The sequence below is a fragment of the Pseudorca crassidens genome, chromosome 12, assembly GCF_039906515.1.
Source record: "Pseudorca crassidens isolate mPseCra1 chromosome 12, mPseCra1.hap1, whole genome shotgun sequence".
Taxonomy (NCBI): Eukaryota; Metazoa; Chordata; class Mammalia; order Artiodactyla; family Delphinidae; genus Pseudorca; species Pseudorca crassidens.
The window spans coordinates 90,016,344-90,041,026 of NC_090307.1; the positions used below are offsets into that span (position 1 = coordinate 90,016,344).

Here is a 24,683-nt window from a genome sequence, read left to right on the forward strand (position 1 = left end):
TTATCTTTTAGAAAAGTATCTTTTATCAAGAGTATAGTAGTAAGAGTGTGCTTCTGTGTTTTTTTTTTTATAATATTCTTTTTTTTTTTAAACCCCACATTTGTTTATTTATTTATTTTTGGCTGTGTTGGGTCTTCGTTTCTGTGCGAGGACTTTCTCTAGTTGTGGCAAGCGGGGGCCACTCTTCATCGCGGTGCGCGGGCCTCTCACTATCGCGGCCTCTCGTTGCGGAGCACAGGCTCCGGACGCGCAGGCTCAGTAGTTGTGGCTCACGGGCCTAGTTGCTCTGCGGCATGTGGGATCCTCCCAGACCAGGGCTCGAACCCGTGTCCCCTGCAGTAGCAGGCAGACCCTCAACCACTGTGCCACCAGGGAAGCCTGTTCTGTATGTTTTGAGGTGTAAACTTAGGAGGCAGCTCTGGCTTAAATTTTATTTTCTTCTCAGTGATGGAATTATGGGACTGATTTATAATGAAAGAAAGCTTTATGAAGATTTCCTGTATCTTGTAACCCTTCTGCTTAAGATTTCAAAAAGGAAGTTAAAGAACATGAATGGCTAAGGGTAACATAGATATAGCATGATTCAAAAGTGAAGAACTTCTAGACAGTTGCATTCTCACCACGGCCATGTTTTTTCTCTGAATAGCTGGTTCTCTCGCTGTGTATTTCAAGATAGAGGGCAAGAGCTAGTAGATGGGCTCAAAGTCTGCTTGCAAGGTGAGTCTCCTGTTGTGGTTTCCGTCTGCCCTGTGAATTAGAGTCTTCAAGAGATTGTCTTAAAGCTATGTTTCTGATAAAATCCTGTGCCCAGAATTTGGTAGAAGCACATTTTTGTTCTGTGTTATTGTAGTTAACACTTGTCTGGCTTTCTTTCAGCTGCTCTGAGGGCTTGGAATAGCTGCAATGAATACATGCCTAGTCGAATTATCGTGTATCGGGATGGCGTAGGAGACGGTCAGCTTAAAACGTTGGTGAACTATGAAGTACCACAGTTTCTGGATTGCCTAAGATCTGTTGGTAGAGGTTACAAGTAAGCATGCAAAATGTAATCATTTTCTCTTTATAAAATTACACTTTTGTATCTTTGAAAATAATGTCACAGGGTATACCGGTGAGAATCTAACCTTACAGGTGCGGTCAGGCTTGAGGTAATGGAAGAGGTTTGGGTTGGGGGGGTGTCTTGTGGAGAATTTTTCGTGGAGGAGGGGCAGGCTGGAAATGTAGAGCGGGAGCTCCTTCAAGGAATGACGCATGGAGATGCCTTACCGATCGTCTGCCGCCGCCTTTTCTCTCCTAGAGCCTTGAAGTACGAGGGTCTGACTATCCCAGTACAGCCGTAGGCATCCACAGAATTGGTTACTGGAATATGTATTCCAGATAGTCTTAACTTTGTTTCTACCTCATTGTACCATGAACACTTGTTTGATTTCTGTGTGAACTCAGCTGGACTGGTGCTTGGTGGGTAAGATGTTGGGCGTGTGTTTGGTGTCACAGGGGAGATGGTTCCACTTCGCCCTGTTAGGCGGCCTGCAGAACCCAGGGCAGCTAGTGCTCCTCGTACCTGAGCGCTGCCCGTGTCCTCCTTTGAAAGCGGTACTGGGCTTCGCCTTCCTCTGCTCTCCTACAGAGGTCATTGCTCGTGCTATTTGGCAGTAAACTGCATACCATCTCAAGACAGCTGTTTTAATAAGTTACGTTGTTTAACTTTTGCTGTTTTCTTTATCAGATTGTAAGGAAGTCCAGATCAGGGACTGTTTAGTAAGAGCTGAGCGCATAACGTATTAAAGATTTGTGGATTTGATTTTTAAGGATACTTAGAAAATCCAGGAGACCTGTTTATATGTGCTTGCACGTGCATGTTTAAACACTGATTATTTTTGCCAGACTTTTTCAGCCGGTATTTGTTATCATTATAAAAAATGAGGGATTTTGAAAGTCATTTGACTGTACTTGGGCTCGCTGTGATTTATAGGCCCATGGGAGGAGCATTAAGAGCTTGTTTCTAGCTGAATTGCAGAGTGCTTCCAAGTCTTCTTTGGCCAGATTCTGAAAGGCCCCTTCTAAGTGTTGATTCTACACGTTTCTCAAAATGAGATCGTTATGCCAGTAAGTTCTCAGAGCATGTCGGGGGTGTTTTTTATCTCTTGTGAAGTAATTGTGTTTCAGATTAAAATGCTAATAGGCATTTTTTAATACTTTGTAAATGAAGGTTAATGTTCTTTCCTGTCATCTTAAAATCCCTAGTGCTTGTATTTTCTCATTAAAATAATGGTATTTATTTTATTTTGGTTTTTGAAGTTTTGTAAGCCTTAAATTGTGTTTTTTCCCTTAGATTTTCTGTCCTTCTGGGGAGGGGTGATGTGGTGGAAGGGAGTAGAGGAAGGGCTCAGATGGACCACTGCTTTCTTAGGTATTTTTTTAGTTGTTTACTACTTTAGCACTCAGAATTTTCTAGTCTTAGCTGCTTTTTTTCTCATATCTAGAGAAAAAGAAAATTTCAAGAAGTGAAGAGTAGAGGTAATAGTGCAAGTTCATCTTATTTCCTTAGGCTGAATATTTGGGATACTGGGAACATAACACTGTTGTCCCTGCTGGGGCCTGCATCTCTGGTTCTTTGAGTCTCTTGAGCCCTTTGCGTTGGGTCCCAGAAGGACTGGCAGCAATAGTTCTCAAAGAGGAGACTCTAGCCCTATAAGTGAGTATCTGTGAACAGGGTCCTCCTCTACAAGGGGGTGGAACTGGGCCTGAGGAGGCTGGTGGGATTTCCTGCTCAGCTTCCCTTTAGCGAATAGGAAGCCACGTTGCAGGGAAGGAGGGTTTAGATCGATCGCTTGGACTAGTGTATAACAGACGGTTGCACGAAGTAGGTTTCACGGTGTGAATCGCGCCGTTGTTTGGCGGCTGCAGAGATCAGTGGTCAGGAGCCGTATGTCTGAAATCAGTCGGGTTAATCCCAGCTTTGCCTTCACCTGTGAAACGGGCGGCAGCTTAACCAAGGTTGATGAAAGGAGTAAGTCAGGGTGTTTAATGTACTTCACACAGGGCCCAGTAAGCGCTCAGTAAGCAGTAGGTGATGCATCTAGAAACAAGTTTGGAGCTGTCTGCAAAGTAAAACAATACCCAGGAATTACTCCTCACTTCGAAGAGATGCAGAGTTTGGGCTGTAATGTTTGTAGTTACCTTTTTGTTTTTTATCCTTTCTGTTTTGTCCTATTTGTTTTTTAATTGAAATGTTGATGTTAACTTTTTATAAAGATGCGTCATGGATTAGTTGATTTAGAATGTTTGGTATAAGAGCAAATCAAAGAGTCATTTTAGTATACTTTGACTTTTTTTTTTTTTTTTTTGGCTGTGTTGGGGTTTTTGTTGCTGCGCGCGGGCTTTCTCTAGTTGCGGTGAGCGGGGGCTACTCTTCGCTGCGGTGTGCGGGCTTCTCATTGCGGTGGCTTTTGTTGCGGAGCACGGGCTCCAGGCACGCGGGCTCAGTAGTTGTGGCGCACGGGCTTAGTTGCTCCGCGGCATGTGGGATCTTCCCAGAGCAGGGCTCGAACCCGTGTCCCCTGCATTGGCAGGCAGATTCTCAACCACTGCGCCACCAGGGAAGCCCCACTTTGTCTTTTGATTCCTGAGACTGTGGCTCTCTTATATCCAGATCTGCTGTAGCTGGGCAGTGAGAGGTCTATTGTACATGGAGATAGTGATATTCCTAAAAACTTCTTCCATTTACTGAAGTAGAATCGCCTTCCTGCCCCTTGTATATTTGGTTACTTCTACCGTGAAGGAGCACATTAAGTTTATGATTGAACAGAAGTTCCCATTTGGGGATCTTTCAGACCATCAGTCCAGACAGTGTGTTGTGAACTACCTACCCAAGTCAGACATTACCAGCCAGGTCCATACCGCATGTGAAGCCCTCTGCTTCCCAGGGTTTAGAATAAAGTATATTTATGCTCTTAAGGAACTAATGTTCTAGCTGGAAAAAGAGCACCGGAAACTTGAGGTGTTGAAAATCATAATAATCAAGGTTTATTACATGCCAGCACCGATCTAAGTGCTTAACGTGTTCTAATTCATTTATTCCCAAATGGATGTGTGTATACAGTGTGACTGTGTCAGACAGTGAATTTGAAATGAACCTTTAAGAGATGGATAGAAAGGGTATTCAGGCTGAATGCATACTGGCAGTTACAGGGCTGCCCTCAGGAGAGTCAAAAGGCATGTAGAGGCAGTGGATTGAACGTGACACAGAGCTGAAAGCTCCCTAGGCCAGAGGAGTTCAGTCTTGACATGGGAAACCACCTGCAGAATTGGGCTGGGGAGGGAGGGGGGAAACGGCAGTATTCTGGTACTGCTGTGTGGCGGGCTGAGGAGTGGCTGAGCCGGGAGAGACAAGAGATCCCCGATATGTTGTCAGCCAGTCATTTTGAAAGGCAGGAAATTAGGCTTTGAGACTGCTCAAATTAGCTTACCTGTCAAAGATTTGAGAGTTAATATCTTACTTTCTACATAGAAGAAAATGCCCACCGAAAAGGCTTTCAAACTGTTAACTTTAAAAACATGCTGGGTTTAACATTTTCGTGAGACAGGTATGTCATATGCTTGGTTTAATGATTAAACATCTACGTGACCTTGAGTCACAGGGCCCAAATATGCCATTTTACTTTCTACTCACAGTATTTTCCTGGCCGTAACTCCACGCCCTTACAAGTTGTGGAATCTTCCTTCACAACTGGGATAGCTAGTATGCCCCAAGAGGGATGTGCGTTTCCTTTTAAATGGAGTGTATGAATGTATGAATGCTTCAGTGCCCTGAAAATATGACTGACTAAATGCAGTTACATTCATCACCGTCTTAAGCCCAAGACTAACGGTCATTGTGGTGAAGAAACGAGTGAACGCCAGATTTTTTGCTCAGTCTGGAGGAAGACTTCAAAATCCACTTCCTGGAACAGTTATTGATGTAGAGGTTACTAGACCAGAATGGTAAGTTCTGTATTGGATGAAGATTGGTTTCTGTTTTGTTCTTTAGCATAGCCTCTGTACTTTATCACCTTCAACACATTTACTTGATAGTTCTTATATTTTATTTCTTATAAATACTAAAGTCTTTCATTAGTTTGATCTAATAATGCCCATGATTTACTTAGTCTCTGAAATGGTGAACAGAGGTTTCTGTGCCATTTCTCTCTGGGGGAAGCGGGTTATTGTTTGTGGTATTAGTTATACAGCCTGAGTTTAAGAACAGCTGCTCTAGATTGCTTTTGCATTTTTTTTTTTTTTTTTACATATGTAACCTCATCCATAGATGGTTATTTTCCAATCAAAATTTTTAGATCTGTAATGCACTTAGTTACCCACAGGTCAGAAAGTGTCATCTGAAACACAGTTGCAGGTAGAAAAGTGGCTTCTGAGCAAACACTTTTTATGTAACCGGGAGCTGCACTCTGCTGTAAGAAAGCCAGCTAGAACCTTCAGGGGCACACGGTAATGATCTTATTAGCACACGAGGGTTCAACTGTAAACTCACGAAATTTGGTTCCTCGAAAACCCCTTTGTGGGGAATGGAGTACAAGGCAGCAAGTCATGTTCACGAAGGCAAGTCATTGGTCAGTCCACATGAACGCCCTCTTCATGAGAGTGAACAGCTGTGGTGCTTTTGTCTTCATATATACATTTTTGGAGCTCTTTTTAAAAAGGGCAACTTTAATCAGGGTAAAGTGTCAGCCTAGGTGTAAAGTTTAAATGTGGAATGCTTCTCCTGTATGAACCTTAGGTAGATGAGGCGTTACTGTACTAAATTTATGTAGACAAATGATAATACAGATTTTGGTTCTGTTTAGTCCTGTTATCTGACAATGTACAGACATTTTTATTTCAAGATGCATTATCTTGGATTGTGTCTTTCTCTCAGGCAGGTGTTAGTTATCAGAAGGATTCTAACCTGTTGGGGAAAATCGTTGAAGGAGGAAGACAGAATGGCTAAGATAGTAACTAAGATATTACAGTTTCATTTCCTGTAGGATCTCTTTAATGATTCAGAGTGGCCTCATGATACTTCTAACATTACTACTACTCTGATAACCAAAGCTCAGGTGTAACATTGACCTAAAGACATAATTTTTTTTTAACAATTTGGGTAAAATCCAAGTTGAACTATAAAGTATGAAAAAATTTGATTACTTTTTACTAGATTTTTTTTTTTTTTTTTTTTTTTTTTTTGCGGTACGCGGGCCTCTCACTGTTGCTGCCTCTCCCGTTGCGGAGCACAGGCTCCGGATGCGCAGGCTCAGCGGCCATGGCTCACGGGCCCAGCCGCTCCGCGGCATGTGGGATCCCCCCGGACTGGGGCACGAACCCATGTCCCCCGCATCGGCAGGTGGACTCTCAACCACTGCGCCACCAGGGAAGCCCTAGATGTTCTTTAAAACTTAACAGCTGCCGTTACTACTCAGATACTTGGCGAAGCCCACTTTGAACGATAATAACGTGCTTAAACTGGGAACAGGTTTTGATTCTAGCTCTTTTGTGATTTGTCTGTTCTTTTGGGCAAGTCATTTAACATTTCTGAAACTCTCATTTTGCTAAATAACCGTAATCTGTTGTAGATCAATTCTGATTTTAAAATTTGTCTAGTTTCAATGGACATAATAAATTACAGTTAATTTCTTAATATCTGTATCAGGTCAGATTACAATATCTCTGGATTGATGTTTAATTGGTACCAAAAAAATGAAAAAACAAAACAAACAAACAAAAACCCTGATGTTCCTTTACGTTTGCACTACTTGGTTCTTGATTCTAGAGCCTGTTGCTGTGCAGTCGTCTCCCTCAGATGTGGAGTGGAAACAGTGACCCGGCACAGTGGCACCGTCATAGTTAGCAGCCGTGTCAAATGTTTGTTAATGCCCCGAGGCATCAATGATAGATATTTAAAAATATAAATAATAGTAGTATCTTAAACCTCTTTCACACACAAGCATTCCAAAATGGTTCATGAATAACAAGTTCGGAATTCAAGGAAGCATATTATGTTTTGAGAAGATTAGGTCACATTTTAGTATACCGGATCTTTTCACTGTAAGAAACTTGAATCATCTTAATTTTAGCTTTCAAAAAGATGAGCCTTACACCCGTGTGTTTCTTTCTTTTGTAATTTCCAGGTATGATTTCTTTATCGTGAGCCAGGCAGTGAGAAGCGGCAGTGTTGCTCCCACACATTACAACGTCATCTATGACAGCAGTGGCCTGAAGCCAGACCACATACAGAGGTTAACTTACAAGCTATGTCATATCTATTATAACTGGCCAGTAAGTATTTTTTTAATCAATGTTTATTCACGTCAGTGAGATTCATTTTTCAAAATGGAATTGCTATGTTGTCTAAGGCTTTTACAGTTTAATACCGAGGTTTCAGTTTAGAGAGCTAGATTCAGAGTAACAGAACCTTTTCTTTTCCCGCTGAAGGGCATCATCCGTGTTCCTGCCCCTTGCCAGTATGCCCACAAACTGGCTTTCCTCGTTGGCCAGAGCGTTCACAGAGAGCCCAGCCTGTCACTGTCAAATCACCTTTACTACCTCTAACCTACAGGAAGAAGACAAGATGTAGTGGTTTGTTTTCTTTGTGAAATTATAACTTCGGGATTTTTTGAAGCTTTTATTTTTTAACTGTTATCTTTCCAGGTGAAACTTGGGAAGGAAATTAGGAGATCTAGAGTCTTATTTCTAACAGTGCTATTAACTGACTTATTTTTATTTTATAGGTAAAAATTAGGATTTTATATTTTATCTTGTTTGATTCTCATAAATAGGTTGTGAGGATTTTTTGTTTTGAAAAAAAATGTGGATAAGATGCTTTGTATTATAAACAGACTCTTAAAATACTGGAAAAGTTGGGATTTACTTGAAATTGCTTTCAGGAGTGAGCAAGTCCTACTTGTAAGGCTATATTAACCTTATTTTTGAAATATTTATTTTGAATTTAAAGGAGAGAAAAGGCATAAAGTGGAGGCTCAGTACAGTCGTACGGTAGGATTTTATTTGAGCGTCTGATGATCTCATTTTAAAGAAGAAGCTGCCATTAAATAACCTATACAAGGTATAGGGAAGGTGTGAGACTGTGGAGAAATAGGCTTATTTTTATTTCATTTTTGGGGCTAGGTGTTATGGGGGTTAAAAAAGAAGATAGTTGAGGGCTTCCCTGGTGGCGCAGTGGTTGAGAGTCCGCCTGCCGATGCAGGGGACGCGGGTTCGTGCCCCGGTCCGGGAAGATCCCACATGCCGCGGAGCGGCTGGGCCCGTGAGCCATGGCCGCTGAGCCTGCACGTCCGGAGCCTGTGCTCTGCAATGGGAGAGGCCACGATAGTGAGAGGCCCGCGTACCGCAAAAAAAAAAAAAAAAAAAAAAGAAGGTAGTTGAAAGTTTTAAATTTCTGTCCAAAGATACATTTTAAGACTCCTTAATAAAAGAGGCCAGTAGTCTATATAAACGTTACTTTTTGTTTTGCAACTGGGACATCACGCCATTTGTTATAAAATAAAATTGCAGTGATTGTCGTCTTATTTGAATATAACAGTGAGTTTTTGTTTTTACTGAAAGCATATGCGTTTTCTTTCCATTTATTATATTTTTTAAAACTGCTGGAGAGTACACTCAGAGGACACAATTCCATTTATAAAAGCTAAATTTGGGTTACTTACGAACTTCAGAGTAAAACTGTCAGGAAATGCTGCAACCTCAAAATTAACAGTATAAGACTGGAAATCCTTAACTTGTAAGAAAATGCAGACTAAGAAGTCTGTGTTTTTGTGAAGTTGATAATTGTAATAACTCACATCTACACAATTGTAGGACTTTTCAGGGAATTTTGCAAAGAGCAGAGGCTCGAAGTTAATGAGTGATCGTATGCCATGAGAGCACCTTTACACGTTGCTTGCAAGCGTAATGAGTGTAAACCTTAGTGATCATACACGAGCTACAGGAGCTATGATTTCAAGTGATGCCATTCCGTAAAGTTACTTGTCTTACCATTATTGTGCTTGTTCTTATCAAATAACTGCCTTTGGATTTAGCCTTATTAACATATTATGAGTGAAAACCATTTCATTTCCCCTTTAGTTCTTTGAGCTAATAACTGTTGTTAACATTGTTTTTGGCTATTAGCCGAAGTTCCTTAACCTATTTGATTTCTAGACGTTAGAAGGAATGCAACACAGGAGATTGTGACGTTTCAGAAGAATGCCAAATAAAGACAATAAAATCGACGACAGTTGCCAGATGTTGTCACAGTATTAAGGAACGTAAGGAAGTCTAATTATACAACTGTAAAAGGCTGATTTGGGGCATCTTTTATTTATGGATTTTTAGGGCTAGTCAGTAACTTAAGTCATTAAAGTCTCATACTTGGCAGGTTTTAAACTATCCTTTAAAGTTGAAAGGCTTTAATATCTTTAAAACTATGAAAAAATGATAAATGTGGTAATTCCGGGAAAGGTGCAGTAATCAAAAGACCCTCATTATATCATAAAGACTCTGGTCTGCAAGGGACCAAAACAGCCTCAGATTAATTTCAGCCAAAAAGGGCTATTGACTGGCTTTCTCAAGTCATCCTAGGCAGTGGTTCCCAAACGGAATGTTAAACGTGACCTTCTTTGCTTTGAAATAACATAGACCACTGGGCTCCAGACCAGATCCAGGAATCAGAACTTGTAGGGGAGAGGCCAGGTGAACTACTAAACGCATCCCAGGTGGTTTGTCCGGGAACTTGGGCAAATGCCGGTTGAGAAGGTGTATAGAACCTATAGCTGATGGAATGCTATCGGGGATCTGTCACTCGCTCTGCTTCCTTCTGGGTTGGTTCTAATCAGATAGGATTACAAAGATGGTCACAAAGCCTAGGTTTATGTCTCAGCCTCACTGCAATGAAAGGAACACCTCGTCCACAATGGTTGCAGCAAAACTCAGGCTGTCTACACATCCTTGAACCTGAGGGACACACTGCCCTGATGGGGACTTAATAATAGCTGTTGGGTCAGATGAGGCCCATCTAGGAGTGGGTAGAGGAATGGTTCCCCAAAGGAAAACTTAGGTGCTAAAACCAGAAGATGGAACAGACAAGTGAACACAGTGGATGCCTACTGGGTGTCTGCTTGTTTAACAGCAAGTCAGCTTGTGATGGAAGTAGGAGTTGCCCTGGTCGCTAGAGGGACAATTACAACCGAGCACCTGTACGGGAATTGATTGCAGTGCTTCCAAAGAACAAAGCCAAAACTCTGAAATCCAGGTTTCTTCCTTAAAAGAGCAATATGCACACCCGAGTTCTACTTCTGAAGGCCTCAGCATTAGGGACGCTTCAGGTTCTCCCTTCTCAGTGCCTGGTCTGACCCATCCAACCTGGCAGTTCCTCAGGTGATGAAGCAGTTTGTTGGGGGTGGTCCCTCAAGTGCATTACGACGGGTAATCTGCCCAGTTTTTTCTGGGTACACGGGCTTTCTTTCCCCTCAAAACTCCAAAAACGTGCCCCTCATTGAAGCTTTCTGTTAGTTTTACATGCTGTTCCTTAGAGCTCATAGAAATCTTGTTTGAGGATTCTGGAATTTCTGTCGGGAAATAGTGTCTTTGTTGTCTCTGGGTTGAATAGAAAGTCTGTTTCAACATCAGTTTCAGCCTGATGCTATGAAATGAATCTTCAGAAGTTTGTGGATTTTTGAGGTGTAATTCTTTCATGTAGCCATAATATTGTCATTCAGATACAGTATTTCAAGGGCTTGGTTTAGGTCTGTTTGCATTCATCATTCCAACCCAGTTAAATCGTTTAAAAATCCAGGGTGAAAAAGAGAGAAATGCTAAAATTCGGAAGTGGTGAAGTCAGTGGAGAGGCCACGTGCTGCTGCCTTGTAGCACGGTGGTGGCTCCCTGGGCCGCAGCGCCTCTGCTCCAGGTCACGCTGCCCCTCCCAGCACCCTGTGCTGCCTGCGGCCGAAGTCCCGTGGGAGCTCCAGCCCGCAGCCTCTGTCTGAGACCCCCCCCCCCCCCGCCTCCCGGGGTTCTCAGTCTCTCGCTGGTTCTTCCTGGTCTCCCTAACTTGAGAATGTTGGAGTGCCTCCAGGCTCAGAAGCAGGGTCTCTGAGAAGCAGGAAGAAAAGAGTTTCTTTCTACTCCTCCTCCCTCGGGAATTCCATTCAGTCTCATAACTCATTTCTGTCAAAATGCTGCCAATTCACATCTCCAGCCCTGGCCTCCTACAGTCAGATGTGTCCGAGTGTCTGATACAGTGGCTCTCAAGCTCTTTGGTCTAAGGACTTCCTTACCCTCTTAACTTGCTGAGGACCCAGAGAGGTTTTGTTTATGTGGGTTATATTTATTCATTGTATATTAGAAATTGTATTTTAAAAACGATACGGAAACCCACATTCCATTAACTGTTAGACTGATGCTGTCGTCATGTCATGAAGCCTCTAGAAAATACTGTACACTCGTGAGAGAACACGAATGAAAAAGGCAGATGGCCTCAGTGTTAACAGATCAGGTCCTGTGGTCCCCTACTCTGGTCCTAGCCCAGCCAAGACCCTCTGCCTTGGCAGGGAAGGTGCTTTTCCGTTAGGGCTCACACAGCCAAAACCAAAACTGAACCTGAGATCGGTGCAATACACGCTTTATTCAGTGGCCAAAGAATGGAGAAGCGGGAATTTAGGTCACAGGTCAGCCTCTCACTCACGCTCACGTGGCGAGGGGGGTTTGATTGTAAAGAATAAGGACGGTGCGGGGAGGAGCGAGGCTGATGGTGGGGAGGCATTTGCATTGTTCTTCTGGGGGAGGGGCGGGGTTTCCCTGAAATGGGATGCCACCCTTTTTCTGTCCTTTTTTGGTCGGCAACTTCCGGTCATGGCCGCTGGTAGGTATGTCACTTAGTAGCTGATGCAGTAAAAACAACGTAGATGAGACTCCGGGTCTGCTGAAGGTCACATTCGTTGCCATCTTGGTTCTAGCTGGTTCTCGCTGGGTTTTGTTTTTCTCTTCATGTCGCTTCGTTACTTTGTTTGGGACCCTGTGACTCAAAGAGACATGTTAGTTCCTGTTCAAGGGAGGGGTTGGCAGCCTTTGGGCAAGAATCTGGAGTCAGCTCTGGCCACAGCAGGAAAAGAGTTTTGACCACAGAACCCTGGAGGAGTCGCAGGGTACCCCAGGGGTCCCCTGGCCACACTGTGAGAACCTCTGGTTGAATCATTCAGTATGCCTGGAACTGAACTGTGATTTCTCTCAGACCTGCCCCAGTTCAGTTAATTGGAGCTCCGTTTTCCCAGATGTTCAGACCAAAACCCTTGGCATCTCTCCTTGAGTCCTGTCTTTCTCGTGTCACACTTTGGGTTCCTCGGTAAGTGTTATAAGCTCTGCCTTCAAAAGATCATGAATATCCAGCCACTGTTCCTGTCCCCTCTTCCAAGCCACCACTGTCTCTGAATCACTACCACAGCCTCCTAAAGTGGTCCTTTTGCAACAAAGTGATCAAGTCGCACACCTGCTCGTCGTGCGGTGGGTTCCCACCTCGGGAAGACAGTCGTTGCCAGGGTGTGGCGTCGTGCCGCCCAGGTGCCCGCGTCCTGCCCCGGGACCTCTGCTGCTGCTCCGGGCCCAGACTTCCACATGCTCCTTCAGGTCAGCTAAGATGTCACCAGCAGAGGGACCACTTTCTAAATTTTCAGCATCCCACAGGCAGAGACATAGCCTTTCTGCTCTCTCCAGCTTTGCTGGTATCAGTAGCATATTACTTGTTGTGCTTTTTCTACTCTGCTCCCCCACTAGAATGCAAATGATTCCAGGAATCCAGGAGGGCAGGAATCTTTGTGTCTTGTCCACTGTTGTCTCCGAGCGTCTTGATCAATGTCTGGCACGTAACAGGTTCTCAGATGTTTATTGAAAGGACAAATAACTAATGTAACTTAACTCAGTCAACCAGCCCCTGTACTTCTTATGCATGTTAATGTCAAGGGAGCCCTGTATACTCCGCAGTGGTTCTCGTCCTGGGCTGTGTGTTCTGGTCACCAGAGGGCTTTAAAAGCTCCTAATGGCAAGCCCCCACCCGGTTCTCATAAGTGAGACTCTTGGCCTGGGACTTGGACATAGGAACACTCAGCAGTCTTAGCAACAGCTGGAGTAATACTATACGAGGCAAAGAAGCGAAATCATCCATGTGGGTAGCAACCAGTCAGGCTTCCGAGAAACCTGGATCCTAAGTCCCAGCTTCTGGCCACACCTCAGGACCAGATGTTCTGCCACTGGATTCTTTTCTTCGTGGGTACCTGGAAAAGGAGGTCCTGCCCAGTCCATCTTTGCCCATATGCTCCCTGTGCGAGGCTTGGTCAGGTGTGGCAGGAGGGAGCCCTTTGGAGGGGGTATGGCCTCAGCTGTGGTGCGGCAGGGCTGCCCTAGCACAGGCAGGCACTTGGCTCCTGGCCCTGCGGTGAGCAGAGACTGCACCTGCCCAGGAAGCAGCCAGCCCGTAGGGGATCATTCCTGGGCTACGAGGCACCTGACTGAGGAGTTGCATGCTTTCACCCTTTCTGTTGGGGGTCAGCCTCTTCCCGTCTGGCCTCAGGGGCCTGTGAGGCTGGGGGATAGGGGTGGTATAGATACTACCTTCTTTCTGGACGACACACGAGCCTTTGAGCACTCGAATCCTGTTCCCTCCTATGCAGCTTACATGCCATTGTTCTAAATCAACTTTATTGTGATTTACATGTAAGTGAATGCAACTTGATGAGCTTTTGACCATTTTATACACTCCAGTGTCTCTGCCACCATCGAGATTTAGAAAAATGTCCATTCCCTCCCACAGAAGGTTCCTTCTTGCTTCTTTGCAAACAGCCCTTCCCACCTTTCCCCCAAGCAGCCACGGTCTGCCTTTGACCTCCTCTGGTCTCGTGTGAACGGAATCCTACGGTGCGTGAACTCCTCTGCGCCTGGCTGCTTCTGCTCTGAGGGCTTCAGAAGTTAACCTGTTTAATTGTCTGGTTGGTTGGTTTGCTTAAGCAGGGTTCCACTGTAAGGTCGTACTTCACATTGTTGATTCACTGTGGACGGATGGGTATTTTGGATGCTTCCTATTTGGGGCTATTATAAACTCTAGAAAAATTCTGTTCAGGCCTTTGTATGGACACAGTTTTTCTTTCTTTTGGGTAAATACATAGAAGTAGAATTGCTGGATCTGCATGCTAAGTGTCTCTGATTTTATAATTAGCTGACAAGCTGACAAGTGACTGGACGCTTTTCTGTTCTCCCCTCCAGTGCATGAGAGTTCCAGTTGCTCCACATCCTCGCCAATCTTTGATGATGTCAGTCTTTCCATTTTAGTGGGTGTGTAATGTTATCTCACTTGGATTATTAATTGCATTTCCCTGCTGACTAATGATACTGAGCATTTTGTGTGTGCATATTAGCCATTCTTATAGCTTCTATGAAGTAGCTGTTCAGACCGTTTGCATATTATCTTTTAAACTGGTTGGTCTTATTGAATTGTAAAATTTCTTTGTGTATTCTGGGTAAAAGTCTTTTGTCAGATATATGCGCTATGAATGTTTCCTCTCTGTTGCTGGCTTCTTGTTTTGCTTTCTTAAGTATCAAAGAGAAGATATTTTTAAATTCGATGGAGTCCAGTTATCAGGGGTTTTTTCTCTTATAATTTGTGCTTTTCGTGTCCTGTATAAGACATCTTTCTAGCCAAATTTCTCCTGTGTTTTCTTCTAGAAGTCTTATAGTTTTAACATTTTCATTTAGGGCTGTGTTCTGAGTTAAATTTTGTGTATCGTATGAGGTAAGAGTCAGTTCTCCCTCCTATGAATCCCCCTTCTTTCTGCAGAATTTCTGGAAAATACCATATTTCCCCTGTTGAATTGCTTTGGCACCTTTGTTGAACGTGAACTTACTGTATATGTAAGCATCTGTTTGTTCCACTGATTTATATGTATCTTTATTTCTATATAGCTGTGTTTTACATGCAAACACCACTGCCTTGATTACTGTGGCTTTACAGTAAGTCTCAAAATCAGGCAACGTTAGTCTTTCCCCCTTGTCCATCTTTTTCAAAATGGGTTTGACTATTCTAGGTCGTTTGCATTTCTGTATAATTTTTTATTCAGTTTATCAATTTCTGGAATAAGCCTGCTGGAATCTTGACTGCCATTTCACAGAATCAGTAGATTTACCGGGAGGAAACTGGCATTTAACAATACTGAATCTTCCAAGCCATTAACATCTCTTATATCTCTATTTAGGAGCTTTTTCATAGTCTTAGGCAATGTTTTACATTCTTCAGTATATAACTCTTGTATGTATTTTGTTAAATTTGTCCCTAAGAATTTCATGTTTTTGATGCTACTATAACTGCTTATGTTGATTTCTTCCTTTATTTTATATCAGTTATATCTATATTTTAACTTCTGTCTAATTGTTCCCTGCTGGGGAGAGTGATACAAAATATGCAATTTATACAGAAATACAACTGACTTTTGTATGTCGACCTTGTACCCTGTCACCTTGCCAAATCCACATATTAGTACTAACCGCGTTTTGTAGATACCCCTTAACATTTTCCGCATAAAGTCATGTCATCTGCAAATAAAGACTGTTTTACTTCTTCCTTTCAAAAGTGTATGACTTTTCTTGCCTTATTGCAAGGCTAGAAACTCCAGTATAGTGTTGAATACAAGTAGTCAAGTGGACGTCCTTGTCTTGTTTTTGACAGAAAGGGCAAGTGGTCAGTCTTTCATCGTTATGTGTGTTGACTGTTAACTTCACCAAGTTGAGGTAAATTCCTTTCTTTTCCTGGTTTCCTGAACAGTTGTTGATTGTGTCCAGTGCTTTCCTTGCATTTATTGAAATGACTGGGTAGCTTTTCTCTTTTGTTCTGTTAATACAGTAAAACACATTGATTTTTCTTCAGCGTGTTCAACCAACCTTCATTCCTGGGTTGAACCACAGTTAAATATAGTGTATCATCCTTATATATTGTTGGATTCAATCTGCTAATGTTTGGTCAAGGATTTTTTTTTTTAATCTACATTCATGATGCTATTGGTCTGTAGTTTTCTTACAATGTCTTTGCCTAGTTTTGGTATCAGGATAATGCTGGCCTCATGAGTTTGGGCATTTTTCTTTCTTCTCTCTTCTCTGGAAGAATTTGTGTACCGTGGGCCGTATGTATTCCTTAAATGTTTCATAGTATTCACCAAAGCTAATAAGTCCAGTTCATTATCACTTCGGGCTTGCCTACATTTTCATATTTTAGGAAATCTGTAAATGTGTTCGAAACATTCAATCCTGGCTACTTTTACTGATTTTATTTTATTTTATGTTTTTGGAGAAACTGTCATTAATTTCTTTTTACTGTGGTAAAGTATATGTAACATAAAGCTTACCATTTCAACCATTTTTAAGTGTGTAGTTGCGTTAAGTACATTCACACTGTTGTGTGGACTTTAATTTCTTATGCTGGTATTTCTTAAACTGGAATATTTTTAAATTAAAGACATTCCATTTAATCTAGCATTTCAGCTTTTTTTTTTTTTTTAACTTAAGATCTCCAGAATTGATATCATCTTGTGTAACTTAAACTTTGTGCCCTTTGACCCACATCTCCCCATTCCCCCCACCCTCAGCCCCTGGCAACCACCATCCTACCCTCTGCTTCTAAGTGTTTTTGACTCTGTTTTAGGTTCCACGTATGAGTGAGATCATGCAGTGTTTCTCCGTCATCAATTATTCAAACATAACCTTTTTTGTAAATGCGTTAGGTGAAAACATAGTTCGACGTGAATGACATTATGATAGTTATTTTATGTACTTGTATACAGTTTCATAAAGTTATGCATCTGAATTGTATTTTCACCTTGCACGTTGGTTTTACCTCTTAATGATAATAAACCCTATTATTGGGAGAATTTTAAAATAATTAAGGATTTCAGGAAAATGCTTTGTATTTGAAAAATTAAGTTGTGTTTTATTATATTTAGCTGGTGTAGCTCTTTATTCAGATCATTTGAATTCTGGAGTTGCCAAAGGGAGATGTTATGAATATGGTTTGAACTCACTCTCGACATCTTTGCTGCACGTGAGTATTTCACAAGAAACACTCAGGCGTAGCACCTTGCTTTTGCCACTGAGTGGATCGTCACCAACAATGCGAGAGTGACGGCACTTTGTAAATGACTCCCAGGTCAGAATTGCTTTAGAACAAAAGTACTGCCAGAAAAGGTAACGTTATAGAGTTTTTCTTGTACGTATAGGAGAAAGGAATTCAGTTATGCTGCTATGATTTAAAAAAAAAAAAGCGTTCAAAACAAACACAGAATAAATGGCATTGTATAAAATAAGAAATTTTATTTCTATAAAATATTTTACACTAGCTGTACACATGCACACACCCACACAGAACTTAACCACACACTGGGTGATTTCCTTTTAATAAATCTACCACATACTATTATATTACAATTTACAATATAGGTTTTGAAGACACAATGGGGAAAGCATCATCATTCATTTATAAACCTCCCCTAAATTACAAAAGAAAGGCAGTCTGAAAAGTATGTATAAAGAGTAAAAACAATTTACAAGTGGACAAGAATTACAAAATAGTAACCATCAAATACATCTGCCAGCAACTCTGTAAATCTTTGTTGTTGTTGTTCGGGTGCCAATGGTGAAGACTGGTGTGGAGTCATTTTGAACAGACTTAAAGTTAGTATGTTTTCGGTGTGGCTTATGTGGATTGCTTTACGTGTAGGCTGTTCATTGTTGTTGATTATCTGTGTATGGCATTTTGACAAATAATGAAAGTAACGTAAGTCCATATGCCACAAAATGTAACACTGAAAGCAATGAATATTACCAGCTTTTTGGCAGGTTGGAGTAGTGGTACTTTACCAAAGTTACTTCCTCTCCTCTTTTTTAAATGATTTGAATAAGTAAACATTTCCTGTGTGTCGCCTGGCTTGCTTCGAAAGACAGAAAACCAGGATCTTATCATCACACAGCCTGTGCAACTTGGTCTCAAAGCACTGTGTCTGTGAGGGTGGAGGGCACTGAATGCACAACACATACAACGTGTACACCGTAGCTTTTATTGGACAGTACAGATCACTGTGCATGTATAAGGCAGGACATCAAGGCGGTTAAACTAGGAATTTCAAGACCAGAGTTCAAGTGAGAGTTATGCGTCATGAGGCAAGCATTTCTGAAAAGGGAGCGAGGTTGGAATCATTCCTTCAAGGGCAGATGACAAATGCACAAAGGCTGGGGCCCCAGGTAGGGAGTGAGCTACAAAGAGCTACTGGCCGCCCTGTGTGCTCACGAGACAGCCCAGCTCCCGCCAGGGCCCGGCAATAACAAGAGCGATGGGCGCGGAGGCCCGGCGGGAGTACCAGCAGCTCTGTGTCCTGGCGCTGGGTTTAAAGTGGACGGTAGTGCAAAGAGCATTTCTCTACTGGTGTCAGGGGAGAAGATTGGTTTTTTAGGAAGTACTTGAGTCATGAAAGCCCTAGTTTGGAATTAAAGAAAATTACATAGATTTGGAAGTTGTCCGGAAGCACGTGAATCATTTCACTGCACCCAGCTTTTTCAGCAGTTTCTTGCCTTTGGAAAGCAGCCCCTTTTTCTTTCTCGAGGACATTTCCCTGCCTCTCCCAGGACTACCAGTACCCATAGATGACGTAGGTGGCCCAGAATGGAGATGGGCTGTGGGAGATGGTACTCTCCTGGCTGTACCTGAACCCTCAGGAGGAACCTAGTAGGCACATTGGTACAGGTCACTGAGTGCGCGAGCGCCGGCAGCACCCCTCCGCTCGCCGCGCAGCATCAGTGACGCCACACGGCCCCGCTTCCCACCAGGCAAGGTGAGCGTGGTTCGTTTCTTCTCTGAAGGGTTGAAGTATCCCGTGAGAGGCACACGGCCCTCCCACGGCATAGCTCAGAGGGGGGGGGTCTGAGGGCCCCCAGACAGAGGGCCAGCAGTGTGGGGTTTTCGGTTTCTTTCTTTGTGTTCAGGGGAGGGAGTGGCCATTGCTCTGGCAACACAGAGCTGGGTAATCACTGACTTTGTAACTTAAGACCAGAAGCAGGAAGAAGGAGTCATTTTGAATTAGGTAGAGAGTAAGACTGGCTGAGTACCCGTCAGTAATCTTAAAAGCAAAAGTTCTTAAGGGGAATTTCGAATTTGAAAACTACTTGGGCATGTGAGATCCTGACGTTGAGTACATTCCTGGGTTAGTATACTAGAGAAATACTGGAGATGGCGCACCGGTTGAAAGAAAAATAAATAAAAAAAATAAAATGAACCTTAATTTCAATCAAAGAAAGCTTAAAGGCCCTTATTGTACGCTCTCATCATTTCCAAGGTATTAAAGGTGCGTTTTTGTCGATACAGAGCACATGGTAGGGTTTCCGTGCACTCGAGTGCTTCCCGGTGCCTTGCAGGAGCGGAACTGTATTCTAACGCGGGCATGACGACGTGGGCGCACCCGCGTTTACGGTCGCGTGCATGCCTGCGATTACATAACACCACCTTTCCTCTTGCTCCCTTACCCCACCAGAGCAAAGCTCTTTCTAATACGAGGACTCGTTATTCATCAGGCAGACAGGAGCCCAGGGGCTTCAAGCTTCCTTGGATTTAAAATCAGGGTCTAATTCTAATGGAGAACACCTACTAAATCATCCCAAAGTACACCTGAAGATACCATCTATTCCATCTAATGCAATCATTTGAGCTGCATGTTTCATTAAACTTGGTATTGCATTGGTATACCAACAAAGCAGTCTTCCAGCCAAACGCCTGCGTGTTCAGGACACTTGCTTCTGCTTTGAGGAGACGCATCAGCTCTCCCGTAAGGTAGAGGGACGGTCACTTAAGAAAAAGCTGCCTGCCATTCCAGGCAGCATGGGGAGCGTTCAGAGGCAACTCTAGATCACCTCGTGTTCACTACTCATCCGCTCGATCTTGAGTTGCGGGGTTTTTTTTAGGTAAAATTTCCAGAGGAAACATTTTATTAGGTTGTGCTTTTCCCAAGAGTGGCTAACAATGCAATATGCAGCTTGAATTATGACTAGACATTGGAACACTGTGTAAACAAACAATTAGCCTGTTAAGAAATATGTTCCCAATGTTGGCCTCTTCCAAATATTCTTAACGTAAATCGTAGGAAATGATTATCAAAGCTGATTTATTTCTCTACAAATTCAGTTGCTTTACAACTGAGACCAATAACACTTTAGGTCCAGTGAGTTTTTGAGACATATTTCTTCTTTTTTTTAGCCCCCCAGTGAAGCCTTAAGTCTACCGCATTGGTCCACTGCAGGTAGCTTAGGTTGCTATGTTTACAGGTATCTTCAGTTGCTCACTTACGTGAAGGCTACATTGCCTGATTAAGGGGTGAAATGCACACTCTTCTTCTGTTTCCAAGCAGATGAGCAAAGAAATAAAATATATATAAAAATATAATATATAAAAACTCGCAGTGATGAAATAAAATAAAAATGAGACACCAAACAAATGTAATCTGACAGTTATATATGGCTGAGAAGTTCTTTGACCTTTGTTGAGAAGATCTGTTAAAACCCTGCCAGGGCAAATAACCATTACTGCCCACCGAGTCTAAGGACTACCGCCATCCCCGTTTCACTCTTAAACTGGACTGTGCGTCTGTGACGTAGGATGGCAAGTTCCTTTGTGAGCAAAGCAGACTGATTAGATTGAAAGGGGCATTTTGGTGAAACAAGTAAACTCGATTTGGAATTAGGAATTTTCAGGCACAACCCCCATGGGAGGGCAGAGGAAAAATTCAGGGTATATGCTTTTCGACCTAAGACATAAAAAGCAATGCAGAGACTGCAGTAGACCGTCTGTGGCGGAGTGGGACAGGGGTTAAAAGTGCTGAACACACGTGCTTACCCTTTTCGTCTTCGAGCGCGTCGGCGTGTCCTGCGGGTAGTGGGGCGGCGCGTCAGAAAGATAGACTTCTACGTCATCGGGTACTTCTTCTAGGAAGTTGGAGGGTACGAGGCCTTTCTGCCCATTAAGCTCCCCCTAAAAACACAGGGGTGAGAAGCACAATTGACTCTCTTTTTCCAGAAACCTGCTTCTTGCTTCAGGTAAAGGAGTACAGCTCAGAGCAGCGAGTTTCTTCTGGCTCAGAAGTGGCAGACAGACCGGGACGCCAGTGCTCCCGGACTCCCCTGACCACAAGAGTGAGCTCGGCCACGTGCTCGAAGCGCAGGGTCCCGGCGCCTGCCCTGAGGTCTCGAGCTGGCCTGTCTGGAGCGGAGCTGAGGACCTGTTTTGGCCAAGGGGCCTGGGTGGTTCTCAGGGTCAGGCACGCTTAGGAACAGTCCTGGGGAGCACCTCACTTAGAGGTCCTCAGCCCTGACCAACCTCTGAGTCCCACGGGAGCTTGCACAAATAGCGTTGCCTGGGTGCACTGAGAGAGGGGAGTGGGGGCGGGTGTCACATGCGGGGGCAGGACTGAGGGGGCCGACCGGTTCCACCTGGTATCTTTCATCCTGTGCGTCGCTACAGCCTCGCTGTAAGAATGCACCCAAGAGGGGAAGGTGAAGGCGTTGGCACCTCCTCGAGGTGACTGCTTCAGGTCGGTATATATCCTTCCGGACCTTTCTACGCAGTCACGTGTCCGTGCATGGAACACAGTTCCAACTGCCCACTGGACGTCAGTCCCGAGCAGCTCACAGCCCACCACATCAACCCCCCCAGTGCCACCTTGCCCCACAGAACCCAAAACCAAGCTCAAAACTGGCCCCAGACAACCTGGGAGTGTGTTTCTCTGTCCAGTAGGTGTAGGAGATGGTGGCAACTTGAAAGACAGCCTACAGCATCAAAATGAAAAACTGTGCATCCAGGAACGTGATGAACAGAGTGAATGGGAGAAAATGCTTGCAAGTCATATATCTAGTAAGGGGTTATAAAGGATATATAAAGAACTTCTACAACTTAACAAAATAAACAACCCAATCAAAAAGTGGGCAAAGGACTTGAACAGATAATTTCTCAAAAAAAAAAAAAAAGAAAAAGACAGATGGCTAAGTAGCACATACAAGATGCTCAGCATCACTACTCATTAGGGAAACGTAAATCAAAACCTCAAGACACCACCTCACATCCATTAGGATGGCTACTATAAACATATTTTAATGTTGGTGTAGATACGGAAGAATTGGAACCCTCGTGCACTGTTGGTGGGACTGTGAAACGGTACAGCCACTATGGAGGAAACAGTACAGTGGTTCCTCAAAAAATTAAAAATAGAATTACCATATGATATGATCCAACAATTCCACTTCTGGGTGTTTACCCAGAAGAACTGAAAGCAGAATTTTGAAGAGAGAATTGTGTACCTATATTCATAGCAGCATTCTTCACGATAGCCAAAGGATGGAAGCAACCTAGCTGTGCATCAGCGGGTGAATGGATAAACAAAATGTGGTACAGTGGAGGGTTATTCAGCCTTAAGAAAGGAAGGATATTCTGACCTATGCTACAACAGAGACGAACCTTGAGGACATTATGCTAAGTGAAGGGTCATAAGCAGACGTATACTGCGTGATTCCACTTACATGGGTCCGGAGAGCAGTCAGAGTCTAGAGACAGAAAGGAGAAGGGTGGGCGCCAGCGGGAGGGGACAGTGGGGACTTGGTGTTTGATGGGGACAGAGTTAATCTTGCAAGACGGAAAGAGTTCTGGAGATGGATGGTGGTGACGGTTGCACGACAGTGTGAGTGTACTTAACGCTGTTGAACTGTACACTTAGAAGTGATTAAGATGGTAAATTATGTGTATTTTCTCACAATTAAAAATTAAAATTAATTCTTTTAAAAGAGGCAGGTCCAGGTACCCCCCCCCCCCCGTCTTCCTGTGCGATAATCCCTCCTGAGCACGACAGCCACGTGCCCAGTCGCCCACCAGCTCCTTCTGCCTAGACCCTGAAGATCCCGCCCTCCTGTTTACCTGTGGCCGCTTCAACCCTTCTTCCTCAGGCTCCACCGTTAGCTTGTCTTTCTCCGTTGGTGTTACTTAGGCACTCTTTCTAGGACAGCTTTGCTTTTTGCTGTACATGTCTCCCTGGTGATTTCTTCCACGCCAGCGCTTGCAGACAACATGTATATATGCGAAGGCGCTGGAACGTCTGTCCAGTCCAGACCTCTCAGTAGGTCCCCCAGCCAGATTTTCCCTCCAGCACCAGAGGTAAGCACCAGACGGAGCAGCTGGCTCGTGGTGGGGGCTACATTCTATGAAAAGGCACAGCTTTACACACACATCCCCATCAGCACCGTGTTCACATCTCAAGAGGCACCTGTGTGAACCACGACCGACAGGGGCCTGCGTGTTCAGGCTCCCGGGCTGAGCCCTGCCCTGGGCTCCCCGATACAGCGGTGGAGGGAACTGCCTGTGCTCTTCATTGTTTCCTCTCTTCTCTTGAGCCTCCCAGCACAGTTCTGCTAAATCACACGTCAAAAGTGCACACGACACGACTTCACTGTTGGCGTCCACCGCCACGTACCCCGGCACAGGACATGGTCGCTAGAATCACGCTCCTGCGTGAGTCCCCCTCCACGTTGGAGAGGCTCTGTAGCCCCAAGCTCAATAGTTTCCAAGCCGTGTTTTCCTCGCTACCGTGTCCTCATTTCTGTGTTCCCAAGGGCACCCATCGGCTGCGGCAGAAGCTGCAGACCCTCCTGGAAGATGTCACAGCTACAGATCTGAGCCCTGCGCGGCCTCGAGCCTATCTCTGTCAGCCTCCCCCGTCACCGTCTCAGTGCAGGCCCTTGCCCGTCATCTGGGCCGTTCCATCGCTCGTCGCCTGGCCTCTTGGGACTCGCACCTCCCTTACACGGTCCACTTGCGAAGCCCTTGACCATAATAACATCTCCGCCACTTGCAGACCCTTCACAGTCTGATCTCTGCTCCTCCTCAAGCCTCATTTCTACCGCTTTTGTGTTTGAGGCCGGATACGAACCGTGTGAAGACCTTACAGTTCGAACAGAATTGGAATCCGCTGGGCTGGGCTGAGCGGCAGAAAACGTTACAGTCTACCCCGGCCCCTTTTTCCCCATGCCCAGTCAGCACGAGGCCCCATCACGCTCGCACACTTCTCCTCCTTTGCTTCCTTTAATACTTTAGAATGCTACTGTACGGCCTGCTTCCCTCTGACCTATCGAAGTATATGATCTAAGAGTTTGGGTGTTGAAACACTGGGCAGGGCAAGCATCTGGCTAACACAGCGTGAGGGTTAAAGCATTGTGGGGTGCTGGGAGTCTCAAATGACTGGAGACAAGGCAGGGACTTCACTGGGGATGCCGTGAGTTGTGGAGGGGAAGGCCCAGGTAGACAGCAGAGGCCCCTCTGTCTACACTCTGTTCATTATGGGATGTGGTGGAACCGAGGAGAGACTAGGAAGACATGACAGGACGAGGTCCCATGAAATAGCTGCAAGTTAGCTCTCTTGAGAGCTTTTAAGATTGCACATGATGTCAGACAACGCAAGTGTGGCAAAATTTAAGATGTTTGGTATTAAGTTAGGTATCCGCGGTTCTTGTTTACCAAATAAAAAATAATAACTGCACTGGGCAGTCTACTGAGCAAATTTGACCAACAAAATAATACCAAAGCCATCTGGTGGAAAGAACTA

The 24,683-nt window shown here is 44.1% G+C and overlaps 2 protein-coding genes across 15 annotated transcripts in view; one reads left to right on the forward strand and one right to left on the reverse strand.

The window, feature by feature from the left end:
- Window positions 1–8,406, forward strand: part of PIWIL1 (piwi like RNA-mediated gene silencing 1) — a 28,913-nt gene extending 20,507 nt beyond the window's left edge. For both annotated transcript variants that reach the window (XM_067701229.1, XM_067701230.1), the window contains 5 exons: window positions 647–717; window positions 877–1,030; window positions 4,858–4,983; window positions 7,161–7,308; window positions 7,465–8,406. In XM_067701229.1, coding sequence (XP_067557330.1) covers window positions 647–717; window positions 877–1,030; window positions 4,858–4,983; window positions 7,161–7,308; window positions 7,465–7,581 — 616 coding nt within the window. In that variant the 3' untranslated portion in view covers window positions 7,582–8,406. The remainder of the gene's footprint in view (window positions 1–646; window positions 718–876; window positions 1,031–4,857; window positions 4,984–7,160; window positions 7,309–7,464) is intronic.
- RIMBP2 (RIMS binding protein 2) overlaps window positions 1–24,683 on the reverse strand; it is a 279,316-nt gene that overhangs the window by 2,941 nt on the left and 251,692 nt on the right. For 8 of the 13 annotated variants that reach the window (XM_067701224.1, XM_067701221.1, XM_067701223.1 and 5 more), the window contains 2 exons: window positions 20,936–21,070; window positions 17,346–18,775 (listed from right to left, as the gene is read on the reverse strand). In XM_067701224.1, coding sequence (XP_067557325.1) covers window positions 18,587–18,775; window positions 20,936–21,070 — 324 coding nt within the window. In that variant the 3' untranslated portion in view covers window positions 17,346–18,586. Of the gene's footprint in view, window positions 1–17,345; window positions 18,776–20,187; window positions 20,437–20,935; window positions 21,071–24,683 lie in introns of those variants that run through there. The other 5 variants (XM_067701219.1, XM_067701228.1, XM_067701217.1 and 2 more) reach the window with 3 other exon arrangements.